Raw genomic sequence first — 21,512 nt, forward strand, 5'->3', positions numbered from 1 at the left:
AACCGCTCCCTAGCAAGAACTTAATGTTGGTAGCAAGTAATGAGAAGGTAGACGTCAGGTTTTGTTACAAAGGATTAGGCATTACACCATGACAAATGCTTTTTCTCTGCATGTTTTTCCTGTGCTGTTTGACTGCTAAGACTTATGCTTATGAAAAAGGAACATCTTACGAATCATGTCAACTATCAACAAGCACAGCCGACTATAATTGTGATTTGTTTCTTGAAGGTCACTGAAACATGACCTAACTGTATGTTTAGGAAAAAGTCACAAGAGACATGCCCTACCAAACACCTTTTAGGAGGGCCATAATCAGAAATGTCTGTTTTCCTGTAGTGGATGTACAAAAGCACCATTGAAAGCTTTTGTAACGTGTTTACGCTGAGACTTGCAGCAGAAAGTTCCTCTCGGCCCTTGGATTTCTTTTTGCAAGATTCTTTCACAGTGGTCAAAAGACATGCAACAGGATAACTCGGACACTCATTCTCGGACTTATTCTTTGGCGCACAGCTCGTTAGCATGAATATCTTGGGAGATGCATACTTAGGGTGAGGAAGTCAAAACAAGGAAGTATGTCAACGGTCATGTTCTCATTGTGACCAGCAGTAGCCTTGATTTGTGACTTGCCCAGTTAAAATATCTTAGAATCATCTTAGAATCATAGCAGATTAGGGTTGGAAGGGACCTCAGGTCCAACCCCCTGCTCAAAGCAGGACCAACTAAATCATCCCAGCCAGCGCTGTGTCAAGCCACACCTTTAAAACCTTTAAGAATTCCACTATTGTTACATCTTCTACAACAGCTGCAGTCAGAGAAAGCAGGCTTCTTAATTATGCTTACCAGACAACATGCAAGTTCTGGAGAGAGCGTTACACTAGAAAAATCTCTCTTAAAAAAAACACACTATATTTGTACAGTAGGGAGAAAAAGGAAAGATGTCACTTCTGTACGTTAGGCTTAGAGCTTTTATTGAATTAAAAACTTTTCCCTTAAATTTCATTGGCAGGGGTCCAAATCCCAGCAAATTACTGAAACAACTGTTGGTACTTCAGCCAGAACAGCAACTAAATGTGTACAAAACACTGAAATCTCATCTCATCGAAAAAGGGATCCTTCAGCCATCACTGAGGGGATAATTGGACTGACTGGTGGACTACAAAAAAAATAAAAAGCCAGAAAAGCACTGATAAAAACAACTGTGCACAATAATAGTGGTTGAACAAGAAGTAGATTGTAGCTATGAAGACATTAATATTTCTTTCCTGAAACTACTGTGAATATTTAATAGGACATATAAGATTTAAGTTACTTATTCCAGAACACTCAGATTGCTTGCAAAATAACTGTATATTGAATGTGTATTTTAGTTTCTGAAGTTGCTGATGTAAGGCTTCCTTCGGTATCCAGCCTGACAGGTTACATAGTTTTTAAAGTAACTATTCATTTTCAACAGTTATACATCACAATAACTAAACTGAGGAAATGATAAGGCTGTACTGGCACTTAAGCTACATTGAAAGTTGTTTTATAATCAGTGCAGCTCTTGCTTTTAATTCGGTTTTATAGTACTAAATATTTTAGCAATAATTCTGTCATACTTAGTCTCAAATGGTTACTGAAGAGCAACTAAACTTTTAGTAAGAGATGCTGTTTTATCCAGTGTGCAATTGATTATATCAGAAAATAGTCTGCCTTGAGAGTTGCTCAGAAAATTGGGACTGGAATTTAGAATCTAATGTATCAGGGTTACTGCTGGATTTGTACCATTACTGTTTTGCTGAAAGTGACTAAGATTAGCTCAGTTTCTAGTTAATTGCATTGAAAAAAAATTCTCTAATGAAATCAGTGAGTCCTTACAAGAGAAAAGCACCTTTACTGTTGAGCTACCTGGGCAGGTAACTTTTGGAAGAATCCTTCTGGATTATAAAAACAAATACATGCATTTAGTAGTAGAGTAGAGAGAAACCAACAAAACAGGGTTCTTCAGTCCAGCAAATGGATATCAAATAATTCTAGATTTTAGGCCTTCACATCCCAAGGATTGGTCACGTTCGGAAGTGAGTTCATTCTAGCCTTATTCCTTGTGCCTCGATTTCTTCATCTGCAAAATGAGAGTGATATATCCCTCCTTTTTATAAAGCGCTTTGAGATCCTTGGCTGATCCTTACTTATTAATATTTTTATTATTATTCTCCTGAAAACAGTCACTGTTATCTAACTGACCCGATGCACAAAGTTCCAGGTGGAGATAGTGTACATATCTTCTGCCATCTGTTATCAGTTGAATAAATCTAGCTTCTCAAGTAAGTTCGGGTAACAATGTAAGGATTCAGTTGAGAAATATATACTTAGTTGGTTTTCAGTAGACTTTACGTATGTGTGAAAACAGTTGACACTGTAAAATGGTTCTTAATATTAGCTATTTTCTATTCTCATTTTACATAATGCTCTTTTTATCATGTGATAAAAATTTTAGTGAAAATGAAAACATCTTTCTTTTCATTTGTTCACCAAAAAAAAAGAAAAGAGAACTATTCTCTTCCCATAATGTATAAAAGCACATGAATGCCAAAAAGTTTCTTTTGGTGTACTAGAGATTGTAACTGGATAAGATTTAATTTCCCCAATCCTAATGTAAATAAGCTTCTGCACTCTGGGTGCACTCTGATTATATTTATTTTTGTGAGAGGTTAAAGATGAAAATCTTAAAGTTGCTTGGTGCTACTTGAAAAAACAACATAGAAAGCAAATAGCGATTTTAACAAGCTTTATGCTTGTAGAGTTTTTGTTTACATCAGAATAGAATCTGAGACCACTGTACATTCTGTTTCAGGACTATATACTGATAGCATTTAGGCCAGGGTAAACTGTAAATAATCTGTAAATAGTAAAATAGTCATATATGCTGTTATAAAAAGGATATGTTTGTTCTAATTCCAAAATAGTTTCCATTCAGTGGTAAAGTCAACACTAAATAGCTGAGGGAACAAGTTAGTGTTGTATTTGTATATTCTACTGTAAAACTACAGTACTTGTCAAAAAAAAAATCTTCTATAGCAAGAAATGAGCTTTAAAACCACAGTGCTAGCAGGTTGTCTTCCAGTAGTGCTTCCTGATTCTCAACTTAATTATTATTAAAACAAACAAAATAATAATAATAGTGAAACCAAGCACATGTAGAGGACTCTTTAACTTGAAAACAAAATGCACACAACCTGACTGTTAAACGGTAGCACAGCCAGAATTATGAACCATGGAAAGATGCTAGTAAGCAATTCTAAAATTTATTGAAAGGAAGTAGCATTTGTTGAAGTTTGACAAAAAGTTGTTTGACAAAAAAATAATCCATAAACATTTAAATAAGGCTTTAGTTAGGTAATGGGATTTTGGTAGATTCTTCCGAAAAAAACAAACAAACCCAGCCTTACTAGAGTTGGGTGTAAATTTATCATATAGGTAAGAGATTTTAATTTTAACATAAACTGTTTGAACTCTTTTTAGTGTAATTTTTATAGGATGTATATTAAGTAGCATTGAATACAGCAGATCACCTGAAGTCAATGGATCTTTATTTGCACTGTAAAAAGGACAAAGTTAAAAAGTTACACAAGCTAAAGTTAGATCAAAAATCATTTTCAGATGCATAATAATAGTCGTAGTTAACCAACTACTGTTTTGAAATTGTTATAGCTTATTGGGATAGGCCCTGATGTAAGTATTTGCAGAACTGGGTCCTTAATTTTTAACTTGTGAAATGCCAGAAGTATTTCCTCTATGTCCCACCACCCACCCTCAGGTTTCTTATGTATTACTTCCATTAATATAGGCATACAGCTTGAATTGGAAAGTCCTAAGTTTTACACCAGTGATTTGTCTTCATTTTGCACTTCTGTTGGGCAAGCCTGCTGTAATTACCTTGTTGAGCAAAACAAATGTAGAAACAATGTATATACTGTAAATGATATCACATTATGTATATTTTAATTGGTTATGTCAATCTTTTCTTGAAGGTGGAACTGGGAAAATAAAACTGGGCCAGAAATCTTGTATGATCTGATGTTTGTCCTTCCCTCCCCCTCCTCTATAGCAAACATATTGTGTACTGACAGTCTTGGGGGGGAAAGCACCTTTCTATTAAAAGTTGATGTTGCAGTCTTCTCACTGAAGCAGCTATTAATTTGCTACCTATTTACTAAAATCTGAGCCTGTTATTTAGTGTCTTATTCATCCTGGACTGGGACTGCCAATAACGTATATAAATCTTTCACATCAAACAACTTTACAAACTGAAATACATATTATGCATAGAAATTCCACCAACCACTGCAGTGCAGCCACCTTGGTCATCATAGACCAGCATTGAACAGCAGCTTCAATGGCTTTCGTAATTGAAAGACAAATATATGCATTATTTCAAACTTGTGTTCAGGCCAATTAACCTGGTCCCTTGAATTTTTCTTTTTCTTTTTCTTTTTTTTTTTTGGGTGGAGGGGCCACAGGAGGGCATTCTTACAGTGGCAACTACTTTCTGGCCAGGCCAGTGAGGATGGAAGCATCTGCTGAAGTGCTGCCATGTGGTCTTCCCCACATCCACTCAAGCACTACCAGCTGAGCCATTTATCTGCACAGGCATCTTTTATGGGAGCCCTGTTAAGGTGAGCCTTCATTGATGGGCATTAGTTGCTACAACTGCCAGTTTTTTTCCCCCACAGTATAGGCGAAAAGTGCAAGTGCAGAATTACTTACCAGTAATTGTCTATTATAGTCTTCCATCTTACACAGCAGCTGAGGATGGGAGCCACTGTCTTGGAAATATTCAACTGAAAAGGGAAGGGAATGACTGGGCCTTATATAGGGAGCGTAATCTCAAATTCTTCGGCATCCTGGATCCCTCCTTTGTTGTAAGCAAGGAGACAGTTGTCCCTACTGTCTTATGGGGAGGTGGGAGAAGACAACGGGAACTACCACTGAGTCTTTGCGGCAGAGGGAGGTGTAATGATTTGGGCTGTAGCTTATTACAGACAGATTGTGTTTTAAAAGAAAAAAGCAAACACCCAAAGTGGATTTCTGCAGCAATGTAACGGGATTCAAAGTGGTTTAGTCAGTCACTCACGCTGTAGCTGTTGAAATTAGTGGTTGCGTAATAAGGAATATGTTTTCTACAAGGCTTACCTCTGTGCTCTTGAGCCAACCGGCTGACTCACTATTTAACATAGAAGTTGTGTACATTCTTAGTGATTGACAAGAGGAGTTGCTTTAAAAAATACTAGTTTAGTAGCAAGTTGGCCTGACAATGTAAGTAGTATATTTTGTGTGTGCAGTTCAAGTGGCATATTTACCAGTTGATTGAATTGCCGTAAACAACTATTAGATTAGATGTGCTCCAGCCAACAGTTACTGCCTATGGTGAAGGTAGAGTAGTTATGCCAATGGAAGAACGCACACCTGGTGGCATAGTGTCTTTACCTGATGTGCTACAGCAGCACAGCTGTGCTGAGGTAGTGCTGCTGGTGTAGACCTGCCCATGTAAAATTGATACTCTAAACCTACACGCTTGAGGCTAATCTCCCTCCTATGGCAGATGTGTCCTTCTGAATGTTAACTTCAGAACCTCATTGCAATTCACATGAGACTTAGGGATGCTGCACTGCTAAGCTTACGTTTAAAGTATATAGCTAGCAAACCATTGTGCAGTGCAGATCTTAGTTTTTCCCCATGGTAACACACCACACTATTCAATTAAAAACATGTGGTCTTACTAGCTCCTAACGCTTGGTTTTGGCTAGCTGCTAAAAAAGCCTTTTGAAAAGGTAACCATCTCCACCATAAACAGAATGTAGATGTGAAAGGAAAACCAACTTCAAAGCTAGTCATGTTAAAAGTGTCATGTGAAAAGCATCTCAAATATACCACCACCTGTCCTTGAGCCAGCTGTGAGAAATCAGTTTTATAATCACATTTTCTTTAATTGCAGCTTTCTACCCTGTGGATTTGTGCAAGACTTGAGGTAATCTCATTTATTAGAACGTTGTCTGTTGGTGAGGGAGACAAGCTTTTGAGTTTACACAGAGCGCTTCCTCAGGTCTGGGAATATAATCAAGTTAACATTGTCTCCATAATCCTAGTTTAATGTAAAAACCATCACAGGCAAAGCTATTAAAAGGTGTTTATGCCATTAAGGGACTACATGGTATTTACACCATTCACGAAGGGCAAAAGGAGCACCTCGGTCTGAAGGCCAATCTATGTTTGCACTTACTGGTGAAGGGTGAGCGTATCTGGATTTTGCAGCAACCTAATGGATGGAATGAGCACAGGCATCCCTGTGGAAAAGTTGCAAAGCTGCTACTCAGGCTCCAGTTAAACACCTTTATTATGCACAAGAAGCCTCCTTTGGCCAGGTACATACTGCCCCAGAAATAATCTAGCCTTTTGTGCAAGTGCATAAAGGGGGCTCTTCCCTACTACATTTTTTTCTTCATAATCCTCCACCTATTCAGTGGATGCTACTTTCCAGAGGTCCAGAAATGGGGGAGAGGCTGGGCTGCAAAATAGATAATTCCTACTGCTAACTTCCTTGCCCCCATGGCTCATGAGCCAAAGATCAGATATTGACATGGGATTGTTACTATCTAATATATATATATTTTTGTTTTCTCTGGAATGTTTGTTAATAATGTTACACGAGTTTTCTATCTTTGGAATAACTCATCTGGGGCAAGCAGGAGCAATGGCCACAGCATGTGGTGCCAGAACACAGATTCATTTCCAAAGCTGAGGCGAGCAGCCCGGAGTGCAGAACTGTGGGAAGAGAATTATTGGTAAACAATGTTCTGTTCTCTACAAGATTGATTATTCACTGACTAATGCTGGAAATGCAGTACCAGTCCTGGGGCTAGGGCACGTGTGTTGGAGTCAGCCAGCTCTTTGGCAATATTGGAACACGTCATCCTGCAAGCAAGTTTAGTGAGTCTTGAGGGATAGCATATGGCTAGAAATAAGTTGGTCATTTTCTTAAAAAATAAATTAAGGTTGGTGAAACAGGAGATCACTCTTCAGCAAAGTGTTACTGATAATTGTTGAGTGAGGGGGAAATGTTAGAATTCTAAGTCTCACAAGGTTGGATTTTGCAGAATATAGAACAAGGGGAAAATACTAAATTTTAACTTTATCAAATGACTAAGCCATGTTCCTTATGTAGGAAAAATGAGAAGAGAGATACTATTGTTCCTATGCTGATACTTATAAAACAAAATGCTAGAACATAAAATCCTTGTATTTGTGAATTACAGTACTCACCTTTGGGGGAAAAAATTCAAATAGGTAGTAGTAACTGCCTCCTCATTAGGAACACCAATTCCTATTTTTAAAAAATACTCAACTGCTGACATTGCTTCCTTATTCAATGCTTTTAAGAGAAATGCAAAACAGCTTTTTGGTGGTAAATAGCAGGTATTTATTTGAAATGAAAAAAATACTTAAGTACCTGAACTATTGCATTTAATCATGTATTGTAATGGTGTTACTCTACCTTTTTTTTGCATTGGAGACAAATATACAATGAACATTCAGATATCACCGATTGCACACTAGATAGTAATTCTTCAGGCCTTTTACATAACCACCAAAAAAACAGATACTGGATTCTGCAATATAGTACAAAATTCCACACTCCAGTCTTAGTCCGTTATCTTCAATTTACCCCTGTTGCTGTACAAATAAGTGGCCATTTACTAGGGCTTACAAGTTAATAACAGGACAAAAAAAATATACATTGCACTGACACAAAAAGTCAGCTGTGTTAAGTCATGCAACAAGTAACCAAACTTGCTGAAATTAAAAATACTTTCTAAAAACAGTTTAACTGCATAAATATTTTGTACACAGTTCATTTACTGAAACAAAGAGTCTTTAAATGATACAAAGCAAAAATAAGTTTCTACCAATTTTATACATAAGAAAGTGCAAAATAACTTATCTAAAGTGTTTTGCTATTGAATGTGGGCTGCAGGCAGTGAAACTCACCTTCATAAGCATGACATTACAGTTGCACACTACATACAAATGTTAGAGTACATGAATGAATAAGTACACTGAGAGTGTAAGACAGTGAACAAGGCCAGAGAAGACAATGTGAGGTACTTGCAGAGAATGTAGACTGCTAGGGTTAGTGTACTTCTGTGTTTTTGCTCCAATAAATTTTAATATGGAAAACAAAGCTGCTCGGAGAAACCGGAGGAAATTTGTGCATTAAAACCTAAAAAGAAGAGACTACCTCCATTGAACAAAACAGTTGCCCACAGCACCAGAAGAAATATGATGCAAGAACTTGTTTTGGAAGAGTTTCTATATGGTGCAGGAGAGGACTTAAGCCCAAGGAGCGGGTTTTATTGATTTACTAAATGCAAATTAATATTAATACTACAGGATGCATCAGGGGAGGAGGGTAAATGATCTTGCTTTTTAGTGCAGTGCCAACTGTAAAAAGTATAGAATAACACTGGTACAATATATCTACAGTTGAACACAGTTCACTGAAAGTCCTGCAATCTTCACCCAGCATTAGTTCTATATACATCTTTTATTTTAGTGGCAGTTAGTATTTTCATTTTCTAGGAGATGCCCTGTTTCTCCAAGTGTTTGTGTTGGCTATGAAAATTAATGAACTAAAATGGTGAGGTCTCAGCCCATATACAAATAAGTTTTGATAATGTGGCCTAGATTTGGAAGTTGGAAACAAGGGGAAAAGATTTCAGTTCCTCATGTGCATTTAATGGTTTTAAAACTGACACGGTACAGGTCATTAATCCATAATCTGGATTATAGCACCACAGCAGCAATAGAGATAAGTGTTTAAAAAAAAAAAACCCACTTGTTCGTATAGAGCCTACGTTTCTGTCAAGCTTGCCATGCAAGGCAGTGTCTAGCTCAACTAATCTAAATAAACCTGCTTTACTCAAGAATGTGGATGAGCTCGAAAAAAAGTCTTCTCTTAGGGACCTAGTCTACATACCAAAACAAGAATTTTATCTAATTGTTACAGTGCATCACATACCTAACAAACAAATATGTATCTCAATAGTTAGTGCATAAACGTGCTACCAGGGTAAATAGTAAAATAACACAAATGAACAAAAGGCAGGAGATTGAGTTAGCACTTGACTCTCTTTTGGAAAGTCATGACAGAGATTCTAATATTTTCAGTGATGCAATTGCAGGATTGCTTTTGCTTTAGCTATAAATAGTCTGGGCTGTCGCACTAAGTAATTCCAATGATGCACGTTTGGCCTGTTTCTTGTTGATTTGGGTCACATTCTCACCGTTATTTAAAAGTATTAGCTGCTTGGTCTTCAGTTATTCACAAATCAGTTTTGTCACCCATTTACAAAATATATATACACATTTAAAAACTGGGAAGTATGACCATGGGCCTGTCTTCTGCAACTGTTCTAGTCACTATATGCCAGTGTCTGTACGCTGTCCCATAAGTGGTGCAAACTAAATTACTGATTAAAAAATACTCTAATTAAATTCATATTAAAACTTCATGTTAATGGAAATCTATTAATCACTGTCTTGTCACTGAATGGTGAAAACAAATGCAGTTCTGATATTCTGATATTATCCAATTATTGACTAAGGATTATGTTCAGTAGAACAATGGTGCCAAAGACAGACACACAATAAGATTTATGCAAGATAAGTTAATTTTGAGTTACATGCAAGCCAATTTCAATTAATTTAAGAAGGTAAAAGCTGGTTCTTGCACTGCATGAATCAGCTGCTAACTACAGTAGGTACTGAACAAAGCAGCAGCTGTAATGTGTAAAAGAGGCCTTATTAATACGAACAATAGCGAAGTGATAAATAGCTAGGTATAAAATGCAACTATAGCGTGTGTAATTTAGGTCCTAGTTATTTTAAAATTATATTGCAAGTCCGATTCTCCCCAAAAGTTTTCCTTTGAAAAAATCCATGTCATTTCTATGAATAGCCTTGTTTAAATTACGATACTGTGGGCAACTGAAAACAACATGCACAGACTGAATTTTAAACAAAAATACATATAATGCCATTTGAGTTTCTTAAACATTCATATTTAAGTTGATAGATGAGATAGAGATGCCACACAAAGTATAGTGGTTAGTTTGAAGTCCCATGTAACAGGCAGTTAAGTTTATATTTAGATAAAAAGGCCATTATACCTATTTACACTATACACAGTTGCTTGCGAAGAAGGTAGATTTACAACTAGCTTCTAAAAAGCCTCTCCTCACCCCCTAAATAAGGATGTCTAGCGCTACAAAAACAAGACAAAAACAGAGGGTTAGTAAGTGAGGGTTTTCTCTCAATAGCCATGTTAATAGAGAGAATTGGGTACTGAAAGTTTTACTGTATTTCTGGTGCTTGCTATTCCTTTGAATGTTTGTTAGCCTTATAACTTCAATCAATACAAATGAAATCAATTATCCCTTTTACTCTCAGTGCTTAACAGTACAAAGATAAGTGTAAACGGACAATATTCTAATCCAAAATTCACTGCACGATTCTGTAATTAATCCAGTGAGTTACTGGGGGGCTGAATTGGGATCCTGCAGAGCTTGGTCTTTAGCCTCATTAATTTCTAGGTCCCTCCTCAGAACCTCTCTCATGTTGCAAGTTGTAGTAACAGTTCTGACAGACTCTCACTGGTGATGAGATTTTCAAACGCTTGATTTCAGACTGAAATCGACTGCATCTGAAAGAAAAACAAAGTGTTAATAGTGTTCTATGCCTAACCCCACCCTCTTATTTATAGTCCTACAATATCTTGCAGTTAGACTCAAAGATAAGCAGAGGGTAAGGGAACTAGCAAAAAAAATCTGAATGTGATGGGAAATATAGCACAATTGCATTGGGAATAGAACAGCTGGAACTTTATGTAGGGACTATACAAAACAACTGCAAAAATAATTTTAATAAGGACCAGCCCAAACAGTTTTTGAATAGATATAATCTGTGTCCACCTTAAAGGGTTGCATCACTTTGTGACTGTTTTATAAACATATTGTTAATCATATTCCAATGCCTTAAGTGCTCCATGTATGGCGTTAATATAGTAATTCTAGTTGAAGAAAATGTAGTTTGTTTGCTTTTTCATGAAACAAGCACAATGGTAGTGTATGGCTAGAAGCTCCTCACTTAAAGATTCTGCCACATCTGATGGATAAACATGCTAGTTCCATTTTTAATCAAGATGCTGCTGCTGTATTAATGGTTTTAAAAAGATGGATGGGCCCTGTTTTTTCCCAACTATTGCCTGTAAATTGTGACAGTGGTAGTGTTTTCATTAAAATTTTTATTAAGAAACCTACATTTTCACTTTTCTAAAACTCTCCTGCTAAGGTTCTTTGTACAAAGAAAAGCCCAAGGAAAACTGACTGCCTTACTTCTGACAGAAAAGTTGTCCACAATTCCTGCAATGGTGACGTCGTTCAGTGAGAGAAAATCGGACAGAACAGCCCGAACAGCTGTCTCCTCCCTCATCTTTCACCCAATGATCAGCTGCAGACCGGCCAGGTTGGTCACTAACAGACCAGCTGAACACTCTGCCTCGACCGTCACCTACTAGAATCCTGCTGTGATCCCTGCAAAGAAACATGAGCCAACATTCCAGCCACAGCCCACCACATTTGATCATCCCCAAATCAGCCAAACACTGGTGATGAGAATGTAAGGGTGAACAGCGTGTTGCATGTGTGCTGTACATGTCAATGACTTGTTCATACCAAACCAACTCCAAATGGAGATGGTAAACACAAATTAGCCTGGTCTTATTGCAGAATATAATTATGACAGTGCATAACTAAAAGCTGTAGTAGTTACAATTAACCAGGTTTTCAGCCATGTGCTTGTGATTCCAGTACTGGAATAAAAAGAGTAACAGAATGTAGTCTCTCCCCCATCCACCCAAACTCAAATATTTGGGCTACTCACTTTGAGATGCCTAGTGCTGTGATCTCTGCTGGATGTGCGTTGTCTTTGCGATCAAATGCTGTGTGCATAGTTAGTTTGCTTCTAAATACTAACTGACGTTCCCATCTGTATCCTAGAAATGGGCAGGAAAAAAGAAAGACTAAATCCTCTTGCTATTGCTTTGTCATCACACACCAGATTGTGTCCTATCCCCATGAGAGTTCATGGATAGGGAGAAGGAACTATTTTCCTGGAGTCCAGGGTTTCCCAAAGAGGGAGAGGAGAGATGCAAACATGTAGCCAAAGAAAGGACAGTGCCACAAAGGAGATATGAATTAAGGTACACAGGCATGCCTTTAGCTTCACATACAGGGCTGCAGAGCCATGACTAATTTCATTTTCTGTAAGAGGGACTCAGCCTTTAAAAATTAGGGAAACACTGCTTTGCATGAACAGCTGAGACAAGATGCACCTTAATATACTACAAGTGATGCCCTTTACTGTCAAATTTTGGATTATAACTAACTAACCAGAAAAGAAAATTAAGGGCATCTATCTGCAAAACTTTCATATTTTAATTCAACACAGTGCCTAACGCAACAGGACGAGTACGATTCTTAAGGCTCATTGTTTACAGTGCAGAGTTACTTAAGGGGGAGAAAATGTGCTGTACCTGGTTTAAGTTTGCTGTAGTGCCGTGCTTCTACATGGTTTGGATGTGGGTGGTTAACCTGAGCATGGGGATGCACTTTAGTTTGCCCCTCAGAATAGTTCACAAAGATAAAGCCATCTTTCTCATCCAAGCTGAGCTGGTCTGACCAACGTCTTGAGTCGTCGGAGCCACTGTCTGCTGACCATGCTGCTGCTGCTGCCCGGCTCGATGATGATACGGGCCTGTGGCTGGTACTGTCTGGTTGACCCTGACTCTCCTGCAGTTTAGTGTCCTGACTGATACACTGATCATCTGCTTCAGAGTCACTACTGTCCTCATCCTGGGCGTCCTGCCCTGTTTTATGTAGCACAAAAGAAATACTTTTATTTTGCTAACAATCTCATTCTCTTTCCTTTTACACAGTTGCACTGCTGCAGCATCTATGGAAGAACCTAGTTGGTGTAGCTGGAGTCATTCCTGTAACCATGGACAGGTATATTGTCAAAGCAGTGCCGGAATTAGCTATGTGACCCATATGAATATCACAGTGGCTATCACACAACTAATCTGTGTCCCACTGAATATTCACCCCATAACACTACTTACATTCTTAATTTCCTGGAAATACCACTTCTCATTCTGCTGGGGGCAGCTACTCTAGAAATACTGGGTAGGATTTTCAAAAATGCCTAATTGACTTCCATGGTATTTGTGCTCCTAATTTTGGGATTTTGAAAATCCCACTCATCTCTTTCCCTGGATATCTACAACAAGATCTGAAACTTTGTTACACTCTTGCAAACCTACTTCTCATTCCATTCCAAACTGCGACTACAATGCTGCAAGCTGTGTCAGGGAAGATGTTGCTCTTTCAGCATCTTCCTCCTTTTTTACATTTTTTGTGAGTTTCCTGTGTGAGAGACAGGAATTTATTTTCCCATCATATCATTGTAGCATAAAAGTAGCAACCACTTTGTACCAGAAAGTGCCACCCTAACTTGTAATTTTACATTGTTTTAAATCCTGTATTAAAAATAGTTCATTATTTTACATACAACATAATGCTTGATGGAAAAAGAAACAGGAGGAATAACTTCAGTAGTTTACATCTGGAGTGATACAGACCTACAGAGAGATTAGACTGACCATTACAGATGAACTAAAAAGTTTTAAAATCAGTATAAAAACCATGCCTAAGTTCTCAGCTGCCTACTCTTATTTCAATGGGCTATGTTTGTAGCATTTTTTAATAATCACAGTGAATGCTTTGCACTGTTCAATAGTTAGGGTGAGGTGTTAATGGAAAATATATGTGGATATGATAAAGTCCTGGCAGGTGAAAAGTTCAGTTTAATAAACAATTCTAATAATTACTTTAAATTTAAATTTATTCAGAAGTCCCTTAGATAACCTAGAGTTAGGCACAGGGGGGTATTTACCTTTGATCTCACAAGACATCTTAATCTAATATTTATTTTGCATATGGAGAGGAAAAGATAGTTACCAAGAAAATGGCCCTATTTAGTGTGTACTGAATTCTTCCTGAAAACAAGAACAGTCGTCTGTTCCCAAGGACATAAGTAATGCTGTTAGCAGTGTGACACTGCTTTCTTAAAAATCTTATTATGCTCTATGAATAGAGTTGGCTTGGGTATCTTTTCCTGTTTAAAAGGAAGGAAATGATTAACTATTTGATATTGGTTTGGTTTTTTTAAAATCTATTCACAATGGAAACTGCACAAAGGGATCAGATAATATGGACTGGATTTTTCATATTAACATGTATAAAATAGGAGTACCACTGAAGTCAATTGAATTAGACAGGTGTGAAAGGAGAATCAAGTCGTCTCTCAAAGTGTGTGCTGTGTCATGGTCTAAAATGGGTATCATTATTCCTGCATTTTACATAGGTACTGAGAAAATTAAATTAAACAAAGCAAAACACCTATTTGTGCTTCTGGACAATCCTCTTGCATTTCCAGGATCTCCACAGGCTCTGGAGCTGGTGTTTCTGGTACTTGCAAAAACTCCATCCGCCAGAACTTTGAGGGTGGGGTCGGGGGAGAGGGACAGAGGAAGAGAAGCAGAATATATACATTTATATCCATTAGATTTTTATAGGCTGCCTGTAAAATACTTTTATCAACTAAGCCAGGCTATTAGAGTAGTATATCCACACTTCCCACCACCATTTCCAGTATAAATCCCTTGAGGGGGTAGGTACCACAGTGGGTGAAAAATACTAGATTCTCGTCTCTGGAAATCAAACCCAGATCACAAATGAATGAATGTTCTGCAGTGTCAGCCCAGTCCTCCTGAGCCCTCACGAAAAGGCAACACACATACAGCAATTTGACATGAGCAGGTTTCTGCTTATGGCAGGGCCAGGATTGTAACAGAACAGGAATGTTGCAAGTGGAGAAACAGATATGCTACTAGCCCCTTCCTTGTCTTCTGCAAGAAAAACTAAGCCCACTAAAGGCTTGCAAATTAAAATTGGAATGAGCTCAACAGTGTTCAGGCAGAAAAGTAGTTCAGCAATAAAAGTAACCACATCACTACACATGTGCATCAAAAAGCAGAAGAAAAAAATCAGTCCTCTATAGACTCAGTCCGGAAAGGGCTATGTGTCTCTGCAGTTTACATCTACACGTTCTCTGCAACTTTGATGTTATTTTAATCCCTGGACAACCCCTACTGTGAGTACCTAAGTGGAGACTCCTGCTACTTACTCGGACCACTCCGTCTGAATGCCCTGTCACTATGACGTTCTGAGTATCCCACTCGTTCATCTCAGACACACAGCAGCAAAGAATTTGCTGGCTCCGTCCAGTGAAAGTGTTCACGCTCACTATCGGGTTTCCATTAATACTCCACACATGGATATAAGTGCCAGCGCATGACACAATATCGCCCTGACAAAGGAAACAAAACCCAAACCCTTTACATTTCAGTCTGGATCTTGGGTATTTACAAAAATACTTCATTGGAACAGAAACATAGGACAAGATTTTTTTTTTAAATGGGTGCTTAAAGTTTAGGCTCCTAAATCCATATTTAGACATCTAAAGAGGTACCCTGATTTTCAAAAGTGTTGAACACCTAGCAGGCCACTGATTTAGGTACTTAAATACAGGCTTAGGGAACCTACCTTTATGCACCCATTTTTGAAAACTTGGTCATAGAGGTACAAACTTAACAGAGACCTACGATATGTAGGTAATCTAGTGAGCAGATTCATGCTTGAGCCCATCCTCTTCCCTGGCGGAGTATCCAAAACAGTACATGTTCAGTACTTTTTCCTATCTAGTTTTACATTTCCCAAGCTTCCATTCCTGGCTCGCAGCTTTACACTACATTAGCCCTCACTTATTACCTTGCTTTAAAAGGAGTCCAGGCTTGTTTTTCACTGCAAGTTACCTTGCACTATTTAACTCGAACTGAAGATTTTTGTGTGTGGCAGGAATCAGGTTAGGAGCAACACCTGCGTTATACCCCACGCTAATGCTGCAGTGAAGACAGGCCCTTAGTATCACAGGGTTGATGCAACACAGAGCAATTCTTCACTACTATATCATGACCAGGGATCGGTCACGGTAGTTGCTATTTCAATAGCTATAGAATTTTATAATAGATTAACCTTTCTTTATGGTTGTATAGGCTCCCTTCGCTACATGTGAGTATTCCGTTTTGGATGACACTGCTCAACAGGCATGTCAGTGGGGTCCAAATTTCATGAGGCAGTTTGGAAGCAGCCAGTTGTTACATGGCTTTTGGGGATAAGTTGTACAAATATCCAAAAGCCACTGAAGAGTTTGAAGCTTTCCTTTTGTTTGAATAATATCTGGTTCTGCTTAAAATATAAAAAGTATAAAAAGGACTTAAATCAATAATGTTGTAGATATTTATGTGCTTTGGAACTCGTGTGCACATTTAAATAAAATCTATTAAAAAAAGAAATTGGATTGACTTTCATGAAAAAAGCCTTATCTTTTTAGAAAACTGTCTAGGAAAACCTCTGGAAAGTCTTATGTTATGAATGGTTAAGTTTCTGAACATAAATCATGCAGGATATTGGCTCTTACCGTTAATTCATTTATACAAAGTGCTGAAACTGGAGCCCTGTGACCTCGGAGCTGTGTTAGAAATGATAGTTTGTTCAAATCCCATATGATGCAGGTACGGTCACGTGATCCACTCACAATTATGTGATAAGCTAGTGATGCCGTTGAGCATGTGACAGTATCAGTATGACCAAGCAGTGCCTGAGAACAAACCAAACACAAAAATCACTGACCATTTTAAAATCAAGATTGGATGTTTTTCTATAAAAATATGCTCGAGGGATTATTTTGGGGAACTTCTATGGCCTGTGTTAAAAAGAAAGTAGATGATCGGTGTGGTCCTTCTTGACTTGGAATCTATGAGGAGGAGCACACCGTATTATTGCAAGTAGAGGAATTTATTACAGTACATCAATTTATCTAAATAGAATGGAGACAGAATTTATTTAAACTGGGACCTTCAAAATGAAAATGATATATGTCTAAGATATAAACAGATTTCAGATAACAGGAATATTTAAAAAAGAGGGGTTTGTATAAACAAGGTTTTACAGTAAACTGTCAACCATAACACAACCATCTTATTCAGTTTCTTGCATAACTGCCTTTAATACAGATTCATAACAAGACACATTATTAGGCTACTAGCACATACCTTGAGGGTAATCTAGTAAGACTCAACAGGGGGTGACTTATTGCACATACACAGTATGAGCTCATTCATTTAAAAAAAACAAACCAAAACCACCACCCTATTCAGTTTATAGAGATTTTGTAAAATAACCCTCCACAATGAAACAAAGTTCTGACAGACACAAGAGAAAACTTTAGGGAAAGGTTATAAACATCTTTCTCCTTTTATTTTATACTGCACTACAAGCACTGGCAGGTTTTTGGCCTGAAAACTCTTATTTTCAGTTAAAATGTCAACTTTTGAAGAGAAGGGGTGAAAGATCTCAGTAAAATTAAATTCAAATGGGAGTGGAGAGTCTGTGAATTTTGCAAGTTGGTGGATGCTATAGTATATGTGCAAGTAGATTAAAAAATTGGTGCTTACAAACTATGCAATATTTCAGAAAAGTGTGATTTTTTGTTCTCTCCCTGCCCCCAGGAACACGTTTCAGTGACAAAATACCTTCAGATATTCACACACCCCTTAAAAACACTTTGCTCTTTCGGTTCTTTTAAAAGCAAGTCACTGTTTCAGCTCCAGAGTAGTTCTGAGATGCTGTCAAAGGCAAAATCCTCCATCAGCTTTAATCAGTGCCTCTAGAATGGTAATCTGTTCAGTCACAAATTCTACTGCATTGTGAAGCCATTGAATCCCCTCCCTTCCTCCTCTCCCTTTGGAACATTATTTTCTGAATTATTTATTTATTTATTTTACCTGTTTCAGAGTGAGTGTTTTAGCCTTTTCTTTGGAGGTGCCCATCTCCCACACACATACCACTGTGCTTATTCCTCCAGTGATGACCAGTTTGGGATTTGGACATATTGCACATAAAATCTGTCCCCATTCTGACAAACATTCATAAACAATCACTGCCTACGAAATAAAAATTGAAGTCAGACAGTGAAGGCATACATCCTAGTCTTGCAAGTTTGTTGTTATAGCGTTCAAGAAAACTTCAGCACAGTCACCGTCAATTAACTGAACTGTTCTCCACTGATAAACGAACTCAAAAGTTGGCTCAGAACAAATATATGAAACTCACTTCAGTCAAAAAACCACATTTACATAATTTGAATGCAAAGAAACAAAAACAAAGGCACAATTTATAACTGTTTAGGATTTGAGATTAAATCCATACCAACTGTTCAGCATGTACTTAAACTGGAAACAATGCTAAAGCATGTAGTGAGAACATTACATATTTGTTCCCGATGGGCACTGGCACTTACAGTTAAAACAACTGTTTTCCTTCTCTGAAACTCCCCTCCTGCCCTGCAGCAATTCCCAGACTAGTAGCCACTACTAGGCAATATTGACCACTTGTCCAGTAGTACATGAAAGGGTTTGTTTAGTTGTTTTTGGCAGAAACAGGCCTGCACAAGTACCAATCAGACATGCCTGAAGGCTGGGAAATTTGGATCCTGACCTGGATTTTAGGGATCAGATTCCTTGCTAGGGCCAAATCCTGCATCTTTATTATTTAACAGGCCAGGCCACCAGGTTGAGCCTATTATGCTAGGTACTCACTAATTATAGGAAATAACAGTTCTTGCCCCAGTGAGCTAACAATTTAGAAGAAAAGATAAGACAAAACAGGTGTATGAAACAAACACGTGGACCAAGGAATAAACAAACAGGATGTGTGCAATTCTTAAGCCAATCAGGAACATCAGTTGCATCTCACCACCTGCCTACCCATTAACAGTTTGCAGTTTTCTCCAGAGAGTGCTACATTACTCTTCTTCAAGTAAATGGGAATTTGCCTGAGTAAGAATTTCATAAAAAGCAAGCATGATTTTCAATTTTTGGCCTCTAGTTTACTCAGGAAAAAGTGTTTATCACTTCTTTGGGTTTTAGCTTCTGCACCAATCTCTGCCACAAGATGGTGCCACACCAGAGACTGTAGATTCAGTGTAGAAACCCTGACGTTCATTCTTATTCATTATATTATGGAAATTAACTTTTTAGTAGCAATAGGTTAACTTGATTGATTCTGCTATCATTCATCAGGTGAAGACTTCAGCATAAATACTAATAAAGGAGACACAGTACAGACAAATTCTTTTCCTTGTATGCACAATATATTTTCAAAGTTAGGTTTCAGTAGAGAACACAAACCAGAACATCAGTAAAACTTAAAATTCAGATCACAAACCTTGTCCGACTCATACGTTCCCAGTCTACAGCTGAGGTCTGCGTAGCCCCAGGCAAAAGTTTTATTCCAGGTAGGTGGAATAAGAACCTTATTCTGTTCTACTGCCAGAATTCCTTTATCTGTGCACACTATCTGTCCCACAGGCTCCTTGAGTTCTGAACAAACAACAATGCGTTTATGTTACAGCAAACACACACAAGCACAACTATTGCATAAACCTTAATGTATAATATTGTTTGTGATTATGTGACAGCCCCCTCTGATGACAGTACAAATACCATAATGCACCACAGAAACTGAAATCGTACACTGCTTATACTACACAAATCTCAGTTTAAACTGTAATGTTGCCACCTTGTGTGGTAACCCTATCAGCTCTCACAGCTAAGCACTATCAGTATTTGGACAGGAGATCTCCTACGGATACCAAGGTACTGGCACTTCCATAGGTGGACATTTTCCCTCTGAAGCAGTAAGGGACACGGTGTTGCTGAACATGCTATCTTTCAGGCAAAACGTAGAAGATCCTGAACACTTGTGGTCATTAAAGATGACATGATGTTTTTGCTGTACAAAAACACAGGATTCCAAAATCCCAGCCAAATAATTTTATATGCCACATTTCCAATTTGATAATTATATTCAGCCTGCCTAGTTTGCCCTTGCATTTTCAAATAGAGATGGGTATTTTTCATTTCCTCTTTTAGGTGACAGTGTAGTATTGCTGTGCCCTGTTAAACAGCTGCTCCTTTCTACCCCAGATGCATTTCAAATGGATGCATTTCAATCGTGAATGAAGCAATCATTATAGTATCCCTTACTTAAGTCACAGGGAGTTAATGTTTCAGTTGGAAAATGTAAGTGCTAAATATTATTTATTAAATGAATATTTTAGAATGTGTTGTCAGTAGGAACCCACAAGTTTAAACATGAGCTATTAACTATTTTGATAATTTTACTATCTTCTTGTGTTTGAAAAAAATTGAAGCCAGACAAACTAGACATGACACTATTGCTTCTGTATGGCTATTGACTGTACCATTTCTTGCCCGTATTGGAAATGTTCTTTGGAGGTCTTTTCTCCCATAACAACACACAAAAACTGAGGTTACATGAGGTATTCAAACTAGATTTAAACATCTTAGGTTGGGGACAAGGCAGCCTCAGTAGGAGGTTCTCAGCTCTGGAATTTGCTGCTGGTTTCAAACAGAGTTTGTTGAAATTAAACACAAGGAGTTAAAGTTTAAGGAGTAGCTTAAGGCTCATTCTTCCCCTTCCCCCCCCCCCCCCCAGGCCTTGTCCATGAAACAGTTAAATTTAATTAAAATTGGTACAACTTTCTTGCAAAGACAAGGCATAACTCAACTGGAGTTCAGGGCTCTCAGAATCTTAGAGGATTGGGGTGTTAAATCTGGAGCTCTCTAGTGGAGTATAAAACTCAGCAGGTAAGAAAAATCAGAAAAAGAAACATCTATTCAGCTAGAACTATGAACACACTGGCAAAAGACCAGGAGTAAGTACTGTGATGAGTTTTACCTTTTACAGGTGCAAGGGATGGCCGCAAGTTGTCTAAATGATGGAAAAAAATCTTGTCACTTGTGGAACCTGGTGGGACAGACATTCCAGCTGCCTCTCCATTGATTCTGCTTCTAACTCTCTTTGGTGGATGTGGTTTTTTAAATAGCTGTAGTATGTGAGATAGGAAATCAAACATTATTTAGTGACATGATTATAGATTTCCAGCAGCAAAGACTTTTAAATCTGATACTGTTGGCAGATTTACTTACACAATTTTACGAATTTGCATATGTACATAAAGTTCCTCTTATATAAATGTTTTTGTTAAATTTTCAAGAAAAATACAAACCCAAACTAGAATGCAATGAGAGATGCATTTTTCATCTGGATTTTACTTTTTAGAAGACAATCAAAATAGCCAAGGATGCTATTTAAAGTGATTTTACCTTCTTATTTCAGACAAACAGAACATCTTTTGGCTTTGTAACAATCTGC

At 37.8% G+C, this 21,512-nt stretch overlaps 2 protein-coding genes across 11 annotated transcripts in view; one reads left to right on the plus strand and one right to left on the minus strand.

Moving 5' to 3' along the window:
- Positions 1-4,042, plus strand: part of CDS1 (CDP-diacylglycerol synthase 1) — a 74,054-nt gene extending 70,012 nt beyond the window's left edge. The window contains exon 13 of the mRNA XM_067557108.1: positions 1,007-4,042. Within this exon, the coding sequence (XP_067413209.1) occupies positions 1,007-1,136 (130 nt within the window). The 3' untranslated portion in view covers positions 1,137-4,042. The remainder of the gene's footprint in view (positions 1-1,006) is intronic.
- A 3,390-nt stretch (positions 4,043-7,432) lies between these two features.
- WDFY3 (WD repeat and FYVE domain containing 3) overlaps positions 7,433-21,512 on the minus strand; it is a 325,380-nt gene continuing 311,300 nt past the window's right edge. For 9 of the 10 annotated variants that reach the window (XM_067557105.1, XM_067557104.1, XM_067557103.1 and 6 more), the window contains 10 exons: positions 21,036-21,183; positions 19,500-19,654; positions 18,059-18,217; positions 16,693-16,872; positions 15,340-15,522; positions 14,553-14,649; positions 12,629-12,961; positions 11,977-12,088; positions 11,430-11,627; positions 7,433-10,738 (listed from right to left, as the gene is read on the minus strand). In XM_067557105.1, coding sequence (XP_067413206.1) covers positions 10,618-10,738; positions 11,430-11,627; positions 11,977-12,088; positions 12,629-12,961; positions 14,553-14,649; positions 15,340-15,522; positions 16,693-16,872; positions 18,059-18,217; positions 19,500-19,654; positions 21,036-21,183 — 1,686 coding nt within the window. In that variant the 3' untranslated portion in view covers positions 7,433-10,617. Of the gene's footprint in view, positions 10,739-11,429; positions 11,628-11,976; positions 12,089-12,628; positions 12,962-13,010; positions 13,518-14,552; positions 14,650-15,339; positions 15,523-16,692; positions 16,873-18,058; positions 18,218-19,499; positions 19,655-21,035; positions 21,184-21,512 lie in introns of those variants that run through there. The other variant, XM_067557107.1, reaches the window with a different exon arrangement.

Source organism: Emydura macquarii, unplaced genomic scaffold (assembly GCF_026122565.2).
Source record: "Emydura macquarii macquarii isolate MOO-44397 ecotype Brisbane River unplaced genomic scaffold, CSIRO-AGI_Emac_v2 contig_1790, whole genome shotgun sequence".
Classification (NCBI taxonomy): domain Eukaryota; kingdom Metazoa; phylum Chordata; order Testudines; family Chelidae; genus Emydura; species Emydura macquarii.